The sequence below is a fragment of the Prunus mume genome, linkage group LG3 (genome assembly GCF_029339155.1).
Source record: "Prunus mume cultivar Tortuosa linkage group LG3, ASM2933915v1, whole genome shotgun sequence".
Classification (NCBI taxonomy): Eukaryota; Viridiplantae; Streptophyta; class Magnoliopsida; order Rosales; family Rosaceae; genus Prunus; species Prunus mume.
The window spans coordinates 10,984,137-11,004,049 of NC_142700.1; the positions used below are offsets into that span (position 1 = coordinate 10,984,137).

Below are 19,913 nucleotides of genomic sequence, written 5' to 3' on the forward strand. Positions count from 1 at the left end.
CAACCATCAGCTAGATTATGAAGGAAGGATAAATTTCCATACCTTGATCGACAAAATGGCGGTCGGAGGAGAGATATCAAAGCCAACGAAGTTTCAAGCAAAAACTGGCCTAAAAACCACATTTTCTGGTGGTGGAGCGATGGCGATATCGGGAAGGGCGGGTCATGACGCCGTGGCTGAGCCATCCTTTTGGCACCGATCCCGTCATGTGGCCGGTGGCTGGAGTTTCAAGAGAGAAAGAGAGAGAGAGAGAGAGAGAGAGAGAGAGAGAGAGAGAGAGAGAGAGAGAATTAGATTTTTAACAAACCCTTTTGCCAAAATTATGGTTATGCCACTAAGGGTATTTTGATCGCATCTTCTTCGTTACAACTCCGATTCGAGCCAACTACATGTCTATTGACTCATCTCACCATGCTCTACGCAACGGTATAGTTAAAATTCCGAAATTCCTTCCCTGTCAAAAAGTCAACTTTAAACCTAATAAAATATTCTAGGGAGTTTCACTAAAACACCCAAAATGGGAGCTGAAATTATAAAAAAACCCAACACTCCAAATACTTTATAAACACACCCAAAATCCATCATTACACACACTCAAAACCCATTTATAAACACACCCAAAAAATATACAATTGTTGACTTTGGGTGTGTTTCTATGTTTAAATAGTGTTTGGGTTTTTTTATAAATACATGTCTAGGATTGGGTTTATTTATAAATTTGTAAATATTCTAAGGGCGAAATGGTCTTTTATCTGAATAAATCAATAATTACCAATTTATTTAGGACCAGGTCGTTACGGACTGGATTATCGGAGTGATAGTCCTAGTAATGATTTGTTTCACTTCTTTTATTCGTTAATCTTAGATGGATGGTATGTGGGAGTGATTTTCGTCCCTTAGAATATTTGATCAATAGATTCCCTTTTCTCCTTCCTTGAACTCTTTCTCCCTGCAAAACCAATCGGAGTAAAAGGACCACACCTGGGGGGTGTTGACCAAAGACCCTCTTATGCCTAAGTTAGTTTGATTGATTTGTAGAGAAACAATAGCTAAAAATGGTACGAAGCTCTCGCAGGGAGAGAACCGAGTAGCTGGAGCCGTGTGTGGTGGCCGGAACCTTGTGTAAGAGAGAGAAGGAGATGGCAGCAAGGAGGGGAATTTCTGCAGTAGTTTGAGAGCTTAGAATGACTTACCTCATGCCTTGCATAGCCTCTTATTTATAGAGCCTCGTAGGGCTAGGGTTTGGAGGAAAATAATCCTTGTTGATAAAGGAATTATTTTTTCTGATTTTAGGAGATTTAAATCAATTAGGGATTTGATAAGGATCAAATCCCTAATTCAAGGCAAGAATTCCCAAATCAAATAATTCCCAAATTAAAGGAAATATTTGACCTAGGGTTTTGTTAAAATTCAGTTCCCACAGTATACATGTACTTTCCTTGCCATCGACAACTGGAAAATTCTTTACGAGAATTAGTTCTGTCATTGATTTTGTGTGGTGGAGACTTTGCTTTTCTAGTATACCAAGGAATTGTTTGATCGTGACAGAAAGAGTAAATAACAAGGAAAAAGCCTTGTGCTTTTCTAGTATACCAAGGCACTCTCAGTTCGATATTAATAAGCATATATACGCAGAGCATAGAATCTGAAATGGAAGACTTTTACGGGTACTCGAGTAATAATCATTCTTTGTATAAATGCTTTTTGTTGAGAAGACGACGATTCAGGTCCTGTGTGAGATTCTGATCATGGCTGATAAGAGAGAATAAATTAAAGAGAGAGCCGCCGTAAGCAATACACAGCTTGTATTGCAATAATTAATACGTGCTTTGCCCACTACTTTGAGAGAGAGAGAGAGAGAGAGAGAGAGAGAGAGAGAGAGAGAGAGAGATCAAAGATAGCTAGCCATGGATCCTTCTCTGTATGAGGCGGCAACATCAGGTGATGTTGGTTTCTTGAGACAAATAATTAGAGATGGTGGTGTATCAATTGATCTTCTCCATCAGAAAACGCCTAAAGACAACAATATTCTTCATATTTCCGCTGAATTCAAGCAAATAGATTTCTTCGAAAATGTCAATCCAAATCAATTTGGTCAGCTGTTTTGGGCCACCAACAAGAAGGGTGACACTCCATTGCACGTTGCTGCCAAAGTAGGATGTGTTGAAGTAGTTGAGTTCCTCATTGAACATGCAAGGAAAATGCATCATCACATGGAAAAAGGTGACGAGGAGAGCGGACCAGCTGATAGTGAATCTCAAAACAAGTTACTCCGAGTGAAAAACTTCGGATAATGACACAACGTTGCATCTTGCTGTTAGATACAATCACGATGAAGTTGTGATTCGGTTAATGGAAGCTGATCCTCAATTGTGTTGTTTCACTAATAACGCGAATGAGTCGCCCTTGTCCCTAGCTGTTAGAAACGGCACTCCAAGCATTGTTCATTGTATTCTGAAGGCGTACGAGTCTGGCATTTCTCCTTCTTTTCAGGGGACAAACGGATTGACAGCTTTGCATGCTGCAGTGACTCAAGAACAACTCAAAGACAAAGGTACGTGAACATGGCATCACCTGATGAAATGTGTTGATTTTATATTACGAGGATTTTATTTTGGTGGAAATTTTCACTACCTCTCCCCTCTTTAGTTTTTCCTATATCAACATGGTAGGCGTTGTCGAGATTCTGGTGTCCAAAAACAGTGACCTAATCAAAGAAGTTGATGCTATTGGATGGACTCCCTTGCACTACGCAGCATTCACAGGGAACATTGAAGCTACTCAACTACTGATGGAATCTGATAGCTCTGCTTCTTATATCCTGGACTTATCAAAAATGTCAGCTCTCCATGTTGCAGCTTATGCAGGCCACACCGAAGTGATGAAAGAGTTAATTCGATATCAACCTGATACTTGCGATTTGCTTAATTCAAAAGGCCAAACGGCTCTTCATTCTGCAGTTTTAGGTGGACAAAGAGATGTGGTTGAGTACATATGAAAGACGCCTAAGCTTTCGGGACTTATTAATGAAGTTGATGAAGACGGAAACACTCCTTTGCATATTGCGGTTATCTACAAAAAATTTGATGTTATCACCATTTTGACGGCCGACGTTAGAGTGGACACTACTGCTGTCAATAGAAAATTGTCAAAAGCCATTGATATTTTTCTTGGACAAAATATTGAAGAACAGGTACGCAAAGTGCACACACAAATTCGAGACAAATAAAAACAACTCCTTTTAGGAAGCTTTCATCATCTCCCACGTTTTTTTTTCGATTAACGAGGGAGGTGAAGACACTTGGATATGTAAGTTGTTGGTGCGTCCTACCCTATAACTAAATGAAATTGATCTATTGTGTTTTATTACCCAGTGCAGTTAGGTTAGAAAGCTTATTAATTCGTTCTGACATCTTCTGTGTACTAAATACAGTACTCTCTCCCCCTATGTTTTAGGAAAGTATTGACACTCCGTTTTTGCAACACTTGGGGTCCTCCGTGGGTGGTCCATTTTTCCAACAAAAAATCAGAGATGAATTCAACAGACTGTAACCATCAGAGAAGGATACGCCCGGCACACCCGCCATTGAACACACCAAGAGGAAAAACCGGCAAGCTACTTCAAATCAGACCTTGAAAAGACATGATACCAAACTAGTGGTGACGACACTTATCGCAACCGTCACTTTTGCAGCCGCATTAACCCCTCCTAGAGGATTTAAAACCGACCGGTTTTGTTCGAAAATTCATCTTTCAGAGTTTTTATGATTTTTTTCTTGCGATTTATAACGAATCAACTCCAATACGTTTCTTGTCCATCAAAATACCCACACCTGCACGTCTCATTCGGTATTCCATCGGAGGGTTGCTGGTAGCATTTTTTTCGGGCAGGCTTGCAATGGTGCCAAAAAGCCAGATAAAGAGAGTTTCGTTTAAACATTTTCCCTTTATACGTACAACTCTACTCGATGCTTTTCTCGGTGTAGTATTTGAATTGGTGCTGGTACTTGCTTTCATAATCCCCGTGTTTATGACTCTACTTCAAAAATTGAGGGAGAAATACCGGGCCCAGACTCAACCGCGGGGTTATATTGAATTAGGATTATATATGATTTTGAAACATTTAAGTGACAGATTTCCTAGAATTGTATAACTCCTATGGATTTTACACGGATTTTTAATAAACTTGTATAGAATTTACAGGCTTTGGTGCGTAAATCTTTCTTCCTGGTTCTCCTTTATTGGCTCCACATCCAAGTCTAGCTAGCACTTTTAGATCTCTTGTATCTTTTCCTTGTAGTCAGTCAACGTAGATAATTAAGTATTAAGTTTAATACAGAAGAGGACTCAAGTCCATACACAATATGAGTCCGTACACAGAAACGAGCCAACGACTTGAGCATTTAAAGAAGTCTACAAAAATAAGTCTACTAAATACTGTTTGTTTATTGTTTATTTGGTGTAAGTAATAAAAAGATAATTCAGTCTTCAAAAACCATGTAAAGCATTTAAAGATTTTTTAAACCAACGGAGGAGATGAGATTAGGATCTAGTTGCCAACTTGCCAACTTGCCAATTTGGAAAGAGAATCAAACCATACCAAAAGCTAGTTGCCAATTTGAAGACTTGTCCATCTTTGACTCCTTATTTGTACACACATAGCAAATGAAGCTCGTTCCATCTATTTTAAATTAGTTTTGAGTTTTTCTTAGACATTAAATCAGAAGTTACATCGTTCAACTTGAATATACACTCAATTTCTCACGATTCCATCAACGTTTTTAGCAGCGAATGGTGGCTGCGCGCTTGAGGCCATGTACTTGCTCTCGTGAGGGTCTTTATTTATTCAAATGAATGCATTGAAGTATCATCATCCCTAATTAGACATAGGGGCGGCCTAGGGTATTAAACAGTAAGTATATATAAAGATTGACTGCAGTGAACAAAGACAAAACATATAGCAACAACTAAATATATAATATGTACCTTAAGCCAAAACTAGGGGCCTGATCGAGAACCTTTATTGACTAATCCACGGCGCCAAAAGGGACTTTGCTTGTGACGGGTAATTAGCACAAGCCTGTTCAGAATTATTTATGCCTCGAATGCTAAGCACGGTTCACAACACAATCCTCTTCAAGGCATTGCTGCTTCTGTGCTACATTAAGCAAGTTTCAGAGAGTTCAAAGCCATGGATCGTTTGGTATATGAGGCGGCAACATCCGGCGATGTGGGTTTGTTCAGAAGGATTAAAGATGGTGATGAATTACCAGATGTTCTTTATAAGAAAACACCCAAAGACAACAATGTTCTTCACATTGCAGCTGAATTCAAGCAAATAAAATTCTTCAATGACATCCCACTTGAATATGGATCTTCACTGTTTTGGGCGACCAACAAGAAGGGTGACACTCCACTGCACGTTGCTGCCAAAGTAGGATGTGTTGAAGTAGTTGAGTTCCTCATTGAACATGCAAGGATAACGCTTCATCACATGGAAAGAGGTGACGAGGAGAGCGGACCAGCTGATGGTGAATCTCAAAACAAGTTACTCCGAGTGAAAAACTCGGATAACGACACAACATTGCATCTTGCTGTTCGATACAATCACGATGAAGTTGTGACTCGGTTAATGGAAGCCGATCCTCAATTGTGTTGTTTCACTAATAACGCAAATGAGTCGCCCTTGTTCCTAGCTGTTAGAAAAGGCACTCCAAGCATTGTTCATAGTATTCTAAAGGCATATGAGTCTGGCGTTTCTCCTTCTTTCCTGGGGACTAATGGAGTGACAGCTTTGCATGCTGCAGTGACTCAAGAACAACTGAAAGACAAAGGTACATGAACATGACATCACATGATGAAATGTGTTGATTTTATAATTTTATTTCGGTAGAAATTTTCGCTACTTCTCACCTCTTTAGCTTTTCCTATGTCAACATGGTAGGCGTTGTCGAGATTATGGTGTCCAAAAACCGTGACCTAATCAAAGAAGTTGATGCTATTGGATGGACTGCCTTGCACTACGCAGCATTCACAGGGAACGTTGAAGCTACTCAACTACTGATGGAATCTGATAGTTCTGCTTCTTATATCATGGACTTATCATCAAAAATGTCAGCTCTCCATGTTGCAGCCTATGCAGGCCACACCAAAGTGATGGAAGTGTTATTTCACTATCAACCTGATACTTGCGATTTGCTTAATTCAAAAGGTCAAACGGTTCTTCATTCTGCAATTTTAGGTGGACAAAGCAAGGTGGTTAAGTACATATTAAGGACGCCTAAACTTACGGGACTTATTAATGAAGCTGATGAAGACGGAAACACTCCTTTGCATATCGCTGTTATTAACAAGAAAGTAGAAATTATCTCCATTTTGACGGCCGACCATAGAGTGGACAAGGCTGCTGTCAATAAAAAGTTCTCAAAAGCCATTGATATTTTTCTTGGTCAAAATAGTGACGAACAGGTACGCAAAACAGGTGCACACACACAGTACAAATAATGTTATTGGAATTGAAATTGATCTATTATTTTTCTTTTTTCTGTTTTGAAAAGGATCTATTAATAATCTTTGACAAGTTTACTCTATCTCTCTCTGTGTATTGTTTAGGGAACTATTGACAGTCCGGTTTTGCACCAGTTGGGGTCCTGCGTAGGTGGTCCATTTTTCCAACAAAAAATCAGCCATGATTTCAACAAACCAGAAACTTCAGAGAAGGATACGCCCGGCACATCGGCCATTTTACACAAGAGGCGAAGCCCGCAATCTGCTTCCAATCAGGCCTTGAAAAGACGAGATACCAAACTAGTGGTGACGACGCTTATCGCAACCGTCACTTTTGCAGCAGCTTTAACCCCTCCGGGTGGATTTAAAAGCGACGGAAAGTCAGTTCTATCGGATGACACATTTTTCAAAGTATTTCAGCTTTTCAACCAGTTAAGCTTTATGCTCGCAATTATTGCAATCTATAACGAATCAAATCCAATACGTATCTCGTCAATCGAAATAGCCACACCTGAAAGTCTCATTCGGTATTCCATCGGAGGGTTGCTGGTAGCATTTTTCACGGCCACATTGGCAGTGACGCCCACACGCCGCAGAATGCTTTCAATTAGAACAAAACCCTTTACAGGTGAACCTCCTTTGGATATTGTTCTCAATGTAATTGGTGGGTTTGGGGTGACACTTGTTTCGATGCACGTGCTTTGGACTATGCATCGAAAATTGAGGGGGAAACAACCGGCAGGGCTGTCAATCGTGTAACTTATAAGTCTTTTTGGTTTTTGTGTTTTTGTTTTCTAATTAGTTTTATTAAGGGCTAGTTTGGCATTACTGTGCTGTGAAAATAATCTCTGTCAGATTTGTTGTGAGAGAAATCAGCTGTGAGAGAAAGCAGTTTGGCGTTTGGTAAAATTTTTGTTAAAAGTGTTGTTGGTATTGATATAATTGCCGCATAATCATTAAACACAGCGCCTCTTCGAAACTGATTCCAGCATAATCAGAAAATGAAATCACCTCATTAGCTGATTTCTCTTATAGCTTTCTCTCACAACAATTTTTAACAATAAGTGATTTTCTCACAGTTTACCAAACGGGTTGGGCTTCTCAATTTTTTTTTTAAAAATCACTTATCACCCCAAATAAACAATGTCAAACTGGCACTAAGTGTTTCTTATTAGTTTTCTGATCACTAGCCTCTCCGCACGCACTTCTATGCCTGAAAGAAGCTTTTATGTTTATTTTTATAATTTTTAAATTTGAAATAAAAAAGATATTCACATAGTTGTGTTCCTTAAAAATAGGATCCATTATATGATTTTTTTTAAAAATTTAATAAATTTTTTTAAATATGAAAAAATATGAATTTACCATATTATCCTCATTTAATTAATAATTTCAATTCATAATGTTTGCATTAATCAAAGGAATTTTCTAGCATTTTGAATGTTTCATCATTCTACACCTTTGATTTATATATATATATATATATATATAAAAGTTATGTGAACTTTTATTTATTGTGCTTTTATAGTTTTACATTTCTTTACCCTCCATTTGGATGAATGAATTGAAAATTACATAGAATTTTAAAAGGACAGAATTTAGATTTCCATCATTTCAATAATTGTTAATTGATGATTTCACTATTTGGAGTTATGTATGTCGAATTTTTTAAATGACACTATGGAAATTGTGAAATGACACATATTTTGGTGGAAATTAAACTCAAGAATTTGATGCCTGCGGAAAAGTTGGAGGTGTCACTCTGCAAAGTGACGATTTGTGTGGCAGTTTTGGAGCCTCCTGACACCAAGGATTGATTGGTGTTTGCTGACCCATCATCGTTGGCCATGATATTGGCTTACAAGTGATGAGAGAAAAAAGAGGCAAAAAGAAAACTGTAAACGTTACTCTAGGTAACTTATGAGAAAAGGACACAAAAATATTGGGTCGAAGGAAAAAGGTGATTTGAGTTGGTTTGTGAGATTTGAATATTTGTTGAATGCCGTGACAAACTAGTTTGACAGACTGGTGCTGGGTTGTGAGATGAAATACAGGCTGGTTTGACAAACGGATTTGACGAAGGAGGACAATAAGACAAACTGATGGAATATAGATGGAATTTAGGCTGGTTTGCAATAAGAAATAGAGGTTTTGGGAAAAAGAAGGCAAGGGAACGATTGAGTGATTTTCTGGTGCTGGGTTTGTTGACGGATGCTGTTGCGCAAGCGATTGCTAGGGTTAGGTCAAGAGACAGTCATGATCGACTGCTCTGGTACCATATCAAATTGGGTAAAAAATAATATTTCATTCATATTGATATATAACAATAGGAAGGTTATATATATAGAGCCTAGGAAACTATTCTAGGAAAGTAATTATGTTCCTATAATCTTGCAGAATCAAATAATTGACTTAGACTAATTAGAAATGTACAGCTCATTGACAGTACGCATGCAATGGATTCTATGTTCAAGCGGGAAACCATACAAAACAAAGAAGTAGATAAAAGGGACATTTTAGAGTAATGAATTAATGAATTGATATATTGATTTTTGAGAGTAACATTAAGGAGATCATATTATTATAATTAATACCCAATGGCAAGAAGAGTGGCCAAATTCTTCCATTACTCATCTGCCTGTCATGGGCTCTGACCATTGTCCCATTCTTGTGGAGACAGAATCTCGAATAAGAAGAGGTTGTAAGCCTTTTAAGTTTGAGGCTTCTTGGACTTCTGATCCGGAGTGTAGAGAAGTGATTGACAGAAGCTGGCGTAGGAAATTTCATGGAACTAGAATGCATGTGTGGGGAAGGAAAATTAAGGGGTGTCGTGTGGATTTGCAAAAGTGGAGTGATGGGAAATTCTTAAATAATCGAAAAATTGCAAATTCCTTGTTGGTAGAGCTTGATCAACTTCAGCTGAATTGGGATGCAAACTATGGGGAAATTGGGCAAGTAAGGAACAAGCTCAATGATGTTTGGAGGCATGAGGAATTGTATTGGAAGCAGAGGGCGAAAACCAAGTGGCTCAAAGAAGGAGATGCAAATACAACCTTTTTCCACAATAGTACGGTTCATAAAAAGAGGAGAAATCAGATTGCCCGGATAAAAAACCAAAATGGAGACTGGGAGTGTAACAATGCTCAGGTTCGTAACACTAACTTGCAAAATTTGTTTACTTCTGAAGGTCAAAGAGAGTGGGGTGATATCTTATCATTTGTCTCTCCAATCATCACAAAGGATATTAAAGGCCCCAATAAATTATGAGGACATTAGACATGTTGTTTTTCAAATGGGGTCCTAAAATCCCCAGGGCCTGATGGTTTCTCCAGTATCTTTTACCAAAAGTATTGGAGCATTATTGGGGAGGATATGTGTGGGCTGGTTAAAAGATTTTTCTCAGAGAACAAAAATATTTCTGTTATGAATGTAACAGAGATTGCTCTTGTTCCAAAGGTTCTGAGCCCAAAGTTGGTTAGGGTAATCTCGAAGATTCTCGCTAATCACCTTCAGCCCTACTTAAATGCAATCATTTCTCCCCAACAATGTGCATTTATTCCTGGAAGGCAAGTTCAAGATAATATTTTTATTGCACTTAAGGCCTTTCACTCTCTGAAGATTAGAAGAGCTATTAGAATTTTTGAAATGGGGCTGAAGCTAGATATGAATAAAGCTTACGATAGAATCGAGTGGGATTTCCTCCAGGCAGTGTTGTTGAAAATGGGTTTTGAAGAGACTTGGGTGCAAAAGGTGATGAACTGTGTTTCTTTAGTGGAGTTCTATGTGATAATCAATGGAAAGACAGAGGGTGGTTTCAAGCCGTCAAGGGGAATTCGCCAAGGGGACCCTATATCTCCATATCTATTCATAATTGTCAATGATGTCTTATCTTCTATGCTTAACCACGCAGCAGCGAGAGGCTTCTGAAAATATCTATAGGATGGCTTAAAACACTAAAAGAGTGAAAGAGTAAAGTCTGCGTTTTGAGTAGTGAAGAGTAATACAATAATATATAAAACCACGCCAAAGGGATTGATAAGATGTATCAATCCTCTACAGTACAGAACGTAAACAGATAAAAACACAGAAGTTATTTTACGTGGTAAAACCCCACCTCTGTGGAAAATCCACGGGACCTGACAGTCCAAGGCAAATCCACTATAAAGATGATTACAAGAAGTACTCACACACTTATCCTAGACACATTCTAGATAATGTTTACCGACTTCTTTGTAACTCAGCTTCTGTCACGGGATGATCTTCAACATTCCTTATATTGAACGCAATACTGACCACGATTGCTTCAAGCTCGCCAGAGGAAAACCGTCACCACGGTCTTAGTGCCCTCAACCACATGAGTCATCGATCAATGCAAATGAATGCAATATGAATGGTTAAAGTGTTTGATAAATCACCAAGTAAACATGGAACACTTGATGATTTATCTCAAATATATGCACAGCAACTTTCTTAGGAATTTTAGATGCTCAAACAAACTATATGAAAATTGTCCCAAACAAAGAAGCACAACATCTTCTTATACAAACCACAATCTCCTTTTTGCAACATCTTCTGATACTTGCGATTTGCTTAATTCAAAAGGTCAAACGGTTCTTCATTCTGCAATTTTAGGTGGACAAAGCAAGGTGGTTAAGTACATATTAAGGATGCCTAAACTTGCGGGACTTATTAATGAAGCTGATGAAGACGGAAACACTCCTTTGCATGTCGCTGTTATTAACAAGAAAGTAGAAATTATCTCCATTTTGACGGCCGACCATAGAGTGGACAAGGCTGCTGTCAATAAAAAGTTCTCAAAAGCCATTTATATTTTTCTTGGTCAAAATAGTGACGAACAGGTACGCAATACTGGTGCACACACACATAAAAATTTATATAAGAAATAAACAGTGGTTTTTTTTTTGGGTTACTTTGGTCAGAAGTATAGCTCAGTATTTTGATCCTTGCATATAAGAGCATGTCCACCGCTGCACCAAACCTGGGCAAAGGCCCCGCAGCCCATTTCAGCTCAACAAGACAAAGAATGAGCCCGGGCAAATGGTGGGTCCCACCAGGGCAAGCCTGAGCTAATCTTGCTTGGGCACCAAAACTGCTCGCCAAGTCGGATAACGTCAAGAATGATTTTCAAATTTTTTTACTGTTGGACCCACCAGCCCACATTGCCCAATGATTACAAGCCATGTGGCTTCTTCTGGAGCCTCCGATCAAAAAATCTTGCACAATCCAATGGTTGTCCAATTTTTGGCTAAAAAAATTGAAAAAAATATCAAAAAATTTTAAAAAAAATATCAAAAAATTCTGGAAATTTTTTCTATACATACCTACCAATATTATTCACTTTCCACACCAATTTAATTTCAAAATTTTATCCAAAAATGTTATCTTGATTTTTAGGTGAGGATTTTACGATAAATATTAACACTTGGGAATTGAAAATCTTATCCGAAAAGCTTATCAAAATCAATGGTTTAAGAATAAAAAATAAAAAATAAATTTAAGTGAATAGTAATTGCCTTAGACTTGCCCTAGACTTAGCCCTCATGGGTGGAACCACAAATTGCAAGGCTAACACTATTCACGTGAATAGTGGCAGCCCTTGCTTGCCCTTACCCTAGACTTAGCCCTTGTGGGTGGAGATGCTCTAAAGGGACTAATTTGCACCAAAATAAAGTTTAAGAATCACTAACAAAACAAAGCATAAGGATGCTCTAATCACGTTTTAAGGAGTCATAAACTTGTATTTAGTTTGAAATGGTTTGAATGTGGATCAACTTCGGACAAATTAAAAAAATAATGTTATTGGAATTGAAATTGATCTATTATTTTTCTTTTTCCTGTTTTGAAAAGGATCTATTAATAATCTTTGACAAGTTTACTCTATCTCTCTCTGTGTATTGTTTAGGGAACTATTGACAGTCCGGTTTTGCACCAGTTGGGGTCCTGCGTAGGTGGTCCATTTTTCCAACAAAAAATCAGCCATGATTTCAACAAACCGGAAACTTCAGAGAAGGATACGCCCGGCACATCGGCCATTGAACACAAGAAGCGAAGCCCGCATTCTACTTCCAATCAAGCCTTGAAAAGACGAGATGCCAAACTAGTGGTGACGACGCTTATCGCAACCGTCACTTTTGCAGCAGCTTTAACTCCTCCGGGTGGATTTAAAAGCGACGGAAATCAGATTCTATCGGAAGATACATTTTTCAAAGTATTTCAGTTTTTCAACAGGTAACCTTTATACTCGCAATTATTGCAATCTATAACGAATCAAATCCAATACGTATCTCATCAATCGAAATAGCCACACCTGAAAATCTCATTCAGTATTCCATCGGAGGGATGTTGGCACTACTACAAAAAGTGACAAAGACGACAGAAAAAACGACGGTCTAAGTGAAAACCGTCGTTGTTTTTTAAAAGACGACGGTTCTATAAAACCGCCGTGTAATAACACCTTAGACACCTAAAAAATGGAGATTCAAATGGTTGTTCATAAACAACGACGCATACCTAATTAAAAAACCGACGTCTATTTGAAACAGGATTTCGCAGATGTAAAATCAAAGCAAATAAAGAACGGCGAAGTTATGAATCGACCGACGTAGAAAGTAAAGACGACGATTTCAAAAAAGCCGCCGTTTTATGCAGAAAATAACACGACCAAGTTTTCGTATAAGGCGCCATATAATTACAAATAAATCCACGGCGGTAAAATACAAAATATTGCCGTATTAAATTAATGTACAACGACGGAAAATAAAAATATATCGACGTCTTTCTTGTATAGTTCTACGACGGTATCTTTAAATCTCACCACGTTTGTTTTTCATTTAACGACGTATTATAAAATTTAACGTCGTATTTATTCCCTTTATACGTCATACCTTACATTTAAACCGTCGTCTTAATACTTAATTTTTTTTATCAATTTATTTCTTTGATTTTGTTATCATACGTCATACTATATGTAAAGATGACGCTTTTTATAAAAATAAAAAAACGTCGTCTATTATATGTAAAGATGACAATTTTTATAAAAACCGCTCGTCTATTATGTGTAAAGATGATGATTTTTATAAAAACCGCCGTCTATTATATGTAAAGATGACGATTTTATAAAACCGTAGTCTATTATATGTAAAGACGACGATTTTTATTAAAAACCGCTCTATTATATGTAAAGATGACGATTTTTTTAAAAACCGCTGCGTCTATTATGTGTAAAGATGACGATTTTTTTAAAACCGCTCGTCTATTATATGTAAAGATGACGATTTTATAAAACCGTCGTCTATTATATGTAAAGATGAAGCTTTTTATAAAAACCGAAAAAACCGCTCGTCTATTGTATGTAAAGATGACGCTTTTTATAAAAACCAAAAACCGTCGTCTATTGTATGTAAAGATGACGCTTTTTATAAAAACCGAAAAAACCGTCGTCTATTATATGTAAAGATGACGCTTTTTATAAAAAAACCGTCGTCTATTATATGTAAAGATGACGCTTTTTATAAAAACCGTCGTCTATTATATATAAAGATGACAATTTTTTAAAAAAGGTCGTCTATTATATATAAAGATGACGCTTTTTTATAAAAAATGGTCGTCTATTATATGTAAAGATGATGGTTTGTTATAATAACCGTTAAATCATGATTTTTCATTTATAACCGTCGAAATTTTTTGTCTCGTTACTTTATCTCTGAATGTTTATTTTTTTCGATTTTTGGTGTAGATGATCTCGAAGTATAAACAAACAAATTTGACGGTTGGATCGTTGAAACTAGTTTCTTAAAATGCAAATGCCATAAAAAAAATATTCACTAACAATTAAGAGTTTATTTATACTTTCGTTAAATATAACATAAGATTTTGTGGTATCCACTAGTGTAAATATTTTAAATTGAAGATCAAATTCAGTCATTGTATTCATATAGGGTCAAGAAGTGTAGTGGAAAAAAACATCTATTGTATGTAAAGATGACGCTTTTTATAAAAACCGTCGTCTATTGTATGTAAAGATGACGCTTTTTATAAAAACCGTCGTCTATTGTATGCGTAAAGATGACGCTTTTATAAAAACCGCCGCCTATTATATGTAAAGATGACGCTTTTATAAAAAACCGTCGTATATTATATGTAAAGATGACAAATTTTTTTTAAAAAAGCGTCGTCTTTTAAAACGCGCTAAAAATGGCCGCTTAAGTGAATTCGGCCGATAAATTTTCAAATTTTCACCCGTCTTTGAAAATCTTATCTCTCATTAATAAGCGTCGTCTTTTAAAACACGCTAAAAAAAGTCTACGTAAGTGAATTCGCGCTTGTCAAATTTTCAGATTTTCCCCCGTCTCTGAAAACCTTATCTCTCCCTCCTTGAAACCCTCATGCACTCTCTAAAACACCCTCATAAAACTCTCTACAAAATCATCAAAAGATCGATATCAATGAAGGAGTTGAGAGATTGAGGTCTTAGCAAATCCATAAGATGTAGAGGGATGTTCTGTATTTGAGAATCAAAGCTAGTTGAAAGGTTGATTTGAAAGTCACCTAATCTCTTAATACCCTTCTATATCTTGCTAGTGAATTCTGGATTAGTCTCTTTGCGTTTTTGGTATGTTCTTTGTATCCCTAATTTCAGATTTTGTCTTTCTTGATTTGTCTGATTTGTTTACATATATTTTTTTTTCTAGTTTCTTTTTAGATTTTCTGATTTGGTTATCAGGAGATGAGGAGGAAGCTTGCAGATTTATAACTTTTTCTTTTGCAGGTTTTCTATGTGAGACATATGTTTTTTTTTGTTGAAAATTTGCAGGTTCTCGATGGTCTTTTTTATGCTCATTTTACAAGTTTTCTATGGAAATATGGACCAATGGTAAAATTTCTCTTCCACCTAATTTTTTATGTTTATAATCTTAGCTTCTTTTTTTCTCTCTTTGTCATTTTGATTTATTTACAGGGATGATGGAGGAGACTTCAGTTGTGCATCATTTCTATGTTTGGATGAGGAATGCTTGGATTAGGAGTACGTAGGTCTTGTTAGGAATTATGTTTGTTGTAGAATAAAGATTGGTTAACTATGTAATAACTATTGAATCTTCAAGTTTTATGAAAGAAACTATTTTTGATAAAGCATTATGGTTGGTTTTCTAGTTAAAATCGTTGTATAGCATCATAGGAAATCAAAAAGCATTATTGTACGTAAAGATGACGCTTTTTATAAAAACCGTCGTCTATTGTATGTAAAGAGGACGCTTTTTATAAAAACCGTCGTGTATTGTATGTAAAGATGACGCTTTTTATAAAACCGTCGTCTATTATACGTAAAGATGACGCTTTTATAAAAAAACCGCGTCTATTGTATAAAGATGAGCGTTTTTATAAAAACCGTCTATTGTATGCGTAAAGATGACGCTTTTATAAAAACCGCTCTATTGTATGTAAAGATGACGCTTTTATAAAAACCGTCGCCGATTGTATGTAAAGATGACGCTTTTTATAAAAAGGTCGTCTATTGTATGTAAAGATGAGCGTCTTTATAAACAATCCACGACGGTTTTCATAAAAAATCGTCATCTTCACATACAATACACGACGGTTTTATTAAAAACAGTCGTCTTTCCTCCTATAATTAACGATCTTTACCTCTAAACAACGACGATTTTCTTTAAAACCCGTCATCTTTACTCGATAAACAACGACGGTGAAAAGCCGTCGTAGTTTGAAACCCAAATAGACGGCAATCGATTTCACGACCGGGCGAAAACCTTTTACACGACGGTGGTTTCCCGTCGTCTATTTCGATTTTTGTAGTAGTGTGGTAGCATTTTTCTCGGCCACGATAGCAATGACGCCCAAACGCCTCAGAATGCTTACACTTAGAAAAAACCCCTTTACTGGTCAACCTCCGTTTGATACTGTTCTCAAAGTAATTGGTTGGCTCGGGTTGGCACTTGTTTCGGTGCACGTGATTTGGACTACATATCGAAAATGGAGAAACAACCGCTCAGGCTGTAAACCGTGTAACTTATAAGTCTTTTTGGTTTTTGTGTTTTTGTTTTCTGATTAGTTTTATTAAGTGTTTCTTACTAGTTTTATGATCACTAGCCTCTCCGTACGCACTTCTGTACTGCAAGAAGTTTTTATGTTTATTTTTATAATTTTTAAATTTGAATTAAAAATAATAATGGGTAGCAGTGTTCCATAAAAATATGATCCATTATATGATTTTTTTAAATTTTTTTTTAAATATGAAAAAATGTGAATTTACCATATTATCCTCATTTAATTAATAATTTCAATTCTTGATGTTTGCATTAATCAAAGGCATTTTCTAGCATTTTGAATGTAACCATTCTCCACCTTTTGCTTTATATATACTAGCCCATTGGCACATGCGGTTTTCTTTTTTATTTTTTATTTTATTTTTAGAATTAAGAAAAAATAACATGGGTAATTATGTTCCATAAAAATAGGACTTATTATCTAATTTTGTTTTTATTTTTATTTTTTTTAAATATGAAGAAAAAAAATGTGAATTTACCATATTATCCTCATTTAATTAATAATTTCAATTCTTAATGTTTGAATTAACCAATGACATTTTCTAGTATTTTGAATGTTTCACCATTCTCTGCCTTTTGATTTCAATTCATAAGTTATGTGAACTTTTGTTTATTGTGCTTTTCTTGTTTTACATTTCTTTACCCTCTATTTGGATGAATGAATTGAAAATTACATAGAATTCTAAAATGACATAATTTAGATTTCCATCATTTCAATAATTGTCAATTGATGATTTCACTTTTTGGAGTTATGTATGTCGAATTTTGTAAATGACACTACTGAAATTGTAAAATGACACATATTTTGGTGAAAATTAAACTCAAGAATTTGATGCTCCAATTTCCACGATTTTTTCCACACGTCATTTCATAAATTCCGCGCTTAAGTTGAGAAACAAAGGAAGTTAAATTGCAAGTTATTTTCCCTCATCCAAACGGAGGGTTATAGTTCTTCCGAAGTATTACTCAAACGACTTGTGCATTTTCCCTTTGACATCAGATGCTTTGGCCCAAATTTTTTGTTTTACATAACATAGCAGTGTTAAGTTATGGTTAAAATTAGGGGTGGACGCGGTCCAGATACAGTCCGATTTCCACCTCACACTCAAATTGGAATCGGTACTATTCAACCGATGTTGTCATCAAAGACTGCGTTTTGGTCTTCCTCATGATTACCAGTGTCATACTCAGCCTGCTCCAAGTAATCTGTTGCCTAAAAAACATTTAAGAACTCACCAACAACAATCAGATCAGTTTTAGCAGTAAGAATTGGAATTTGGGTTGTCAAAGCAAGGAAGGGCATGCAAAAGCATACTTACTTTAGTCACTGCACGGAGAACAAAGAGGAATGTGAAGTACAAATTTTGGACACGATCAGGATATTTCAAAACGCGATCATGCATCAGCTCCAGATTTTGACCCCACTGAAATTTGTATGCAGGAAGGTCAAATGCTGCGCATCTTAAGTAAAGACAGGGTAGTTCTTCTAGTTCACAAATTACGTGCATGAACCATCCAATTATCAATTCTAGATCATTCAATATGTGCTCACCGCTCTTGATGAATAAATTTTAATTCTCTGATCTTTGTGGATATAAAACATACATCAGAGAAGAAGAAAAAAAGTTGAGGGTCTGCTCATTTGCTCAGTAGTTAAGGGAAAACATGGAATGCACTTACCCCAAAGTGTAGGTTAGGTTCCAATGAAGTCCACCCAATTGGGATTGAAAAAATCGAGTACCAAACAAGACAGTAGCTAACATACACTTACTGAGTGCTACTTTAATTTGGATGAAATCTTTGGTCAAATCATCTTTAAAGAGTTAAAAAAACAAACTTTCCTGAGGCCCACATCAGGACTTGGTCATCAATTTCTCACTAATGATACTCTTGTATTGGACTGCAGTCCACTGCTAAGCACAAGGGTTAACAAAAACTTGCACCCAACGTACTAAAGCGCATCTAAACTCACACAAGAATAAAAAGGTTTTTTTTCAAATTTCAAGAAGTGTTATTATCCAACCCACTAATGGATGACCAATGCACAGGTTACAGATAATCAACACTAGTATGGCAGAAAGCTTTTAAACTTTCTACTTTCATTGGTAACTACTCGACTGCATCATTTAGAAAAGAAATTAAAGCGCACAGGGGAAAGAAAAATAGTCACATGATATGAGGCAGAAGGAGAACCAGATTAGTAGTCTTATCAAGAAGATAATCAGCAGCTATGTGGATCGAAATTGAGGAGTGAAGACCAGATATTAATTTGTATAACACTTTTTTCTCCTGGCAAATGTCCTGAGATGAAACTGCAGAATAACAAACAAAAACATTGAGTAAAACATATTGATATGCAACCTAGCCTCAGATTTAAGTGTCTCATTAACCCCTATTGTAGGAGTTGGACTGGCGATAGATAACCTCAATATGAAAGTAAGATATAAAACATTTTAAACATAAAATGTTACGAGCATCAAATTGTCCACAAAGATATAAGAAAAGGTTGAACTCACATTTCAGGCAATTTTCAGAATACACAGCATCCCATATCCTTCTCGGTGATGGACCAATATAGCCAGTGTAACGTTCAGGGTTCAATAGAAGGTTCACATATGTCATCTCACCTTGTGATGTAAGGGATCCAGCTACTGTGCCTAACGGATATATTTCTCACTCCAAGTTCGTGAGATAGAGACTGAATTAGTATGAACATTCCTCTGCTACACGTATAGTAGAGCAGTTTTGTCATTCTTTGATTTTCTCTCTTCTTCTCTCCTTTGTCATCCTCAGTTCACACACTCAAAAACACTAACATGGCCTAAGAGCCAGGTTCAATCATCTGAATCTGGGTGTTCAAACTGTGAAGGAAAACGATCGGGGTATTTTGAAGCTCGTTCAAGGCTCACGAGGCTGCTTGAGCTCGATTACTTTTAAATCTGAAAATAGCTTGTTTTTAAGTAAATTTGATACTATAAATGGCCGGATCTGGAAGCTCAGAGGTGAGAACTCCGATTTTCTCCTGTGAGAACTATGGCTTCTAGAGGATTAAGATGGTGATCATATTCAAATGATATGGGCTATGGAATCTGGTAGAGAATGGGATTACAATCTCTAATTCGAAGAAGAAGAAGAATGCATCTGAGGAAACCTCAGAAGAAGAAGAAGATGAGAAGATAGCTGCAATTCTCATAAAGGATGCAAAAGCTTTGGGTATCATACAAAATGCAGTCTCCGATCAAATTTTCCCACACATCGCCAACGCAGATTCTGCCAAAGTAGCTTGGGAACAATTATATGGAGAATACCATGGTGGAGATCTTG

The 19,913-nt window shown here is 36.6% G+C and overlaps 1 protein-coding gene, 1 long non-coding RNA gene and 1 pseudogene across 5 annotated transcripts; 2 read left to right on the plus strand and 1 right to left on the minus strand.

The window, feature by feature from the left end:
• The first annotated feature begins 1,906 nt into the window (after window positions 1-1,906).
• LOC103325915 (protein ACCELERATED CELL DEATH 6-like) lies at window positions 1,907-3,248 on the plus strand (annotated as a pseudogene). Its single transcript, XR_016125383.1, has 2 exons — window positions 1,907-2,554; window positions 2,673-3,248. The product of XR_016125383.1 is annotated as a protein ACCELERATED CELL DEATH 6-like (transcript).
• A 1,822-nt stretch (window positions 3,249-5,070) lies between these two features.
• On the plus strand, window positions 5,071-7,416 carry LOC148918730 (protein ACCELERATED CELL DEATH 6-like). 2 transcript variants are annotated; one of them, XM_089047635.1, is made up of 3 exons: window positions 5,071-5,834; window positions 5,945-6,468; window positions 6,613-7,416. In XM_089047635.1, exons 1-3 carry the CDS (start codon window positions 5,192-5,194, stop codon window positions 7,264-7,266), a joined length of 1,821 nt encoding a protein of 606 aa, XP_088903761.1. In that variant the 5' UTR covers window positions 5,071-5,191; the 3' UTR covers window positions 7,267-7,416. The 2 variants fall into 2 exon arrangements, with proteins under 2 accessions (XP_088903761.1, XP_088903762.1); XM_089047636.1 differs by having other exon boundaries at window positions 5,945-6,481; window positions 6,613-6,755.
• Window positions 7,417-17,747: 10,331 nt separating this feature from the next.
• Window positions 17,748-18,901, minus strand: LOC148918731 (uncharacterized). Of its 2 annotated transcripts, none has more exons than XR_016125517.1 (3): window positions 18,783-18,901; window positions 17,909-18,013; window positions 17,748-17,802 (listed from the first exon to the last, which is right to left on the minus strand). It is a non-coding gene; the product is annotated as an uncharacterized LOC148918731 (long non-coding RNA). The 2 variants fall into 2 exon arrangements; XR_016125516.1 differs by having other exon boundaries at window positions 18,760-18,895.
• Between the last annotated feature and the right edge of the window lie 1,012 nt (window positions 18,902-19,913).

What these genes read in the sequence shown, in the direction of transcription:
- LOC148918730 (XM_089047635.1), top strand. Translation starts at nt 5,192, where the DNA reads ATGGATCGTTTGGTATATGAGGCGGCAACATCCGGCGATGTGGGTTTG. An exon ending in AGAACAACTGAAAGACAAAG is followed by an intron (nt 5,835 to 5,944) that starts GTACATGAACAT and finishes TCAACATGGTAG; the next exon opens with GCGTTGTCGAGATTATGGTG. An exon ending in GTCAAAATAGTGACGAACAG is followed by an intron (nt 6,469 to 6,612) that starts GTACGCAAAACA and finishes TGTATTGTTTAG; the next exon opens with GGAACTATTGACAGTCCGGT.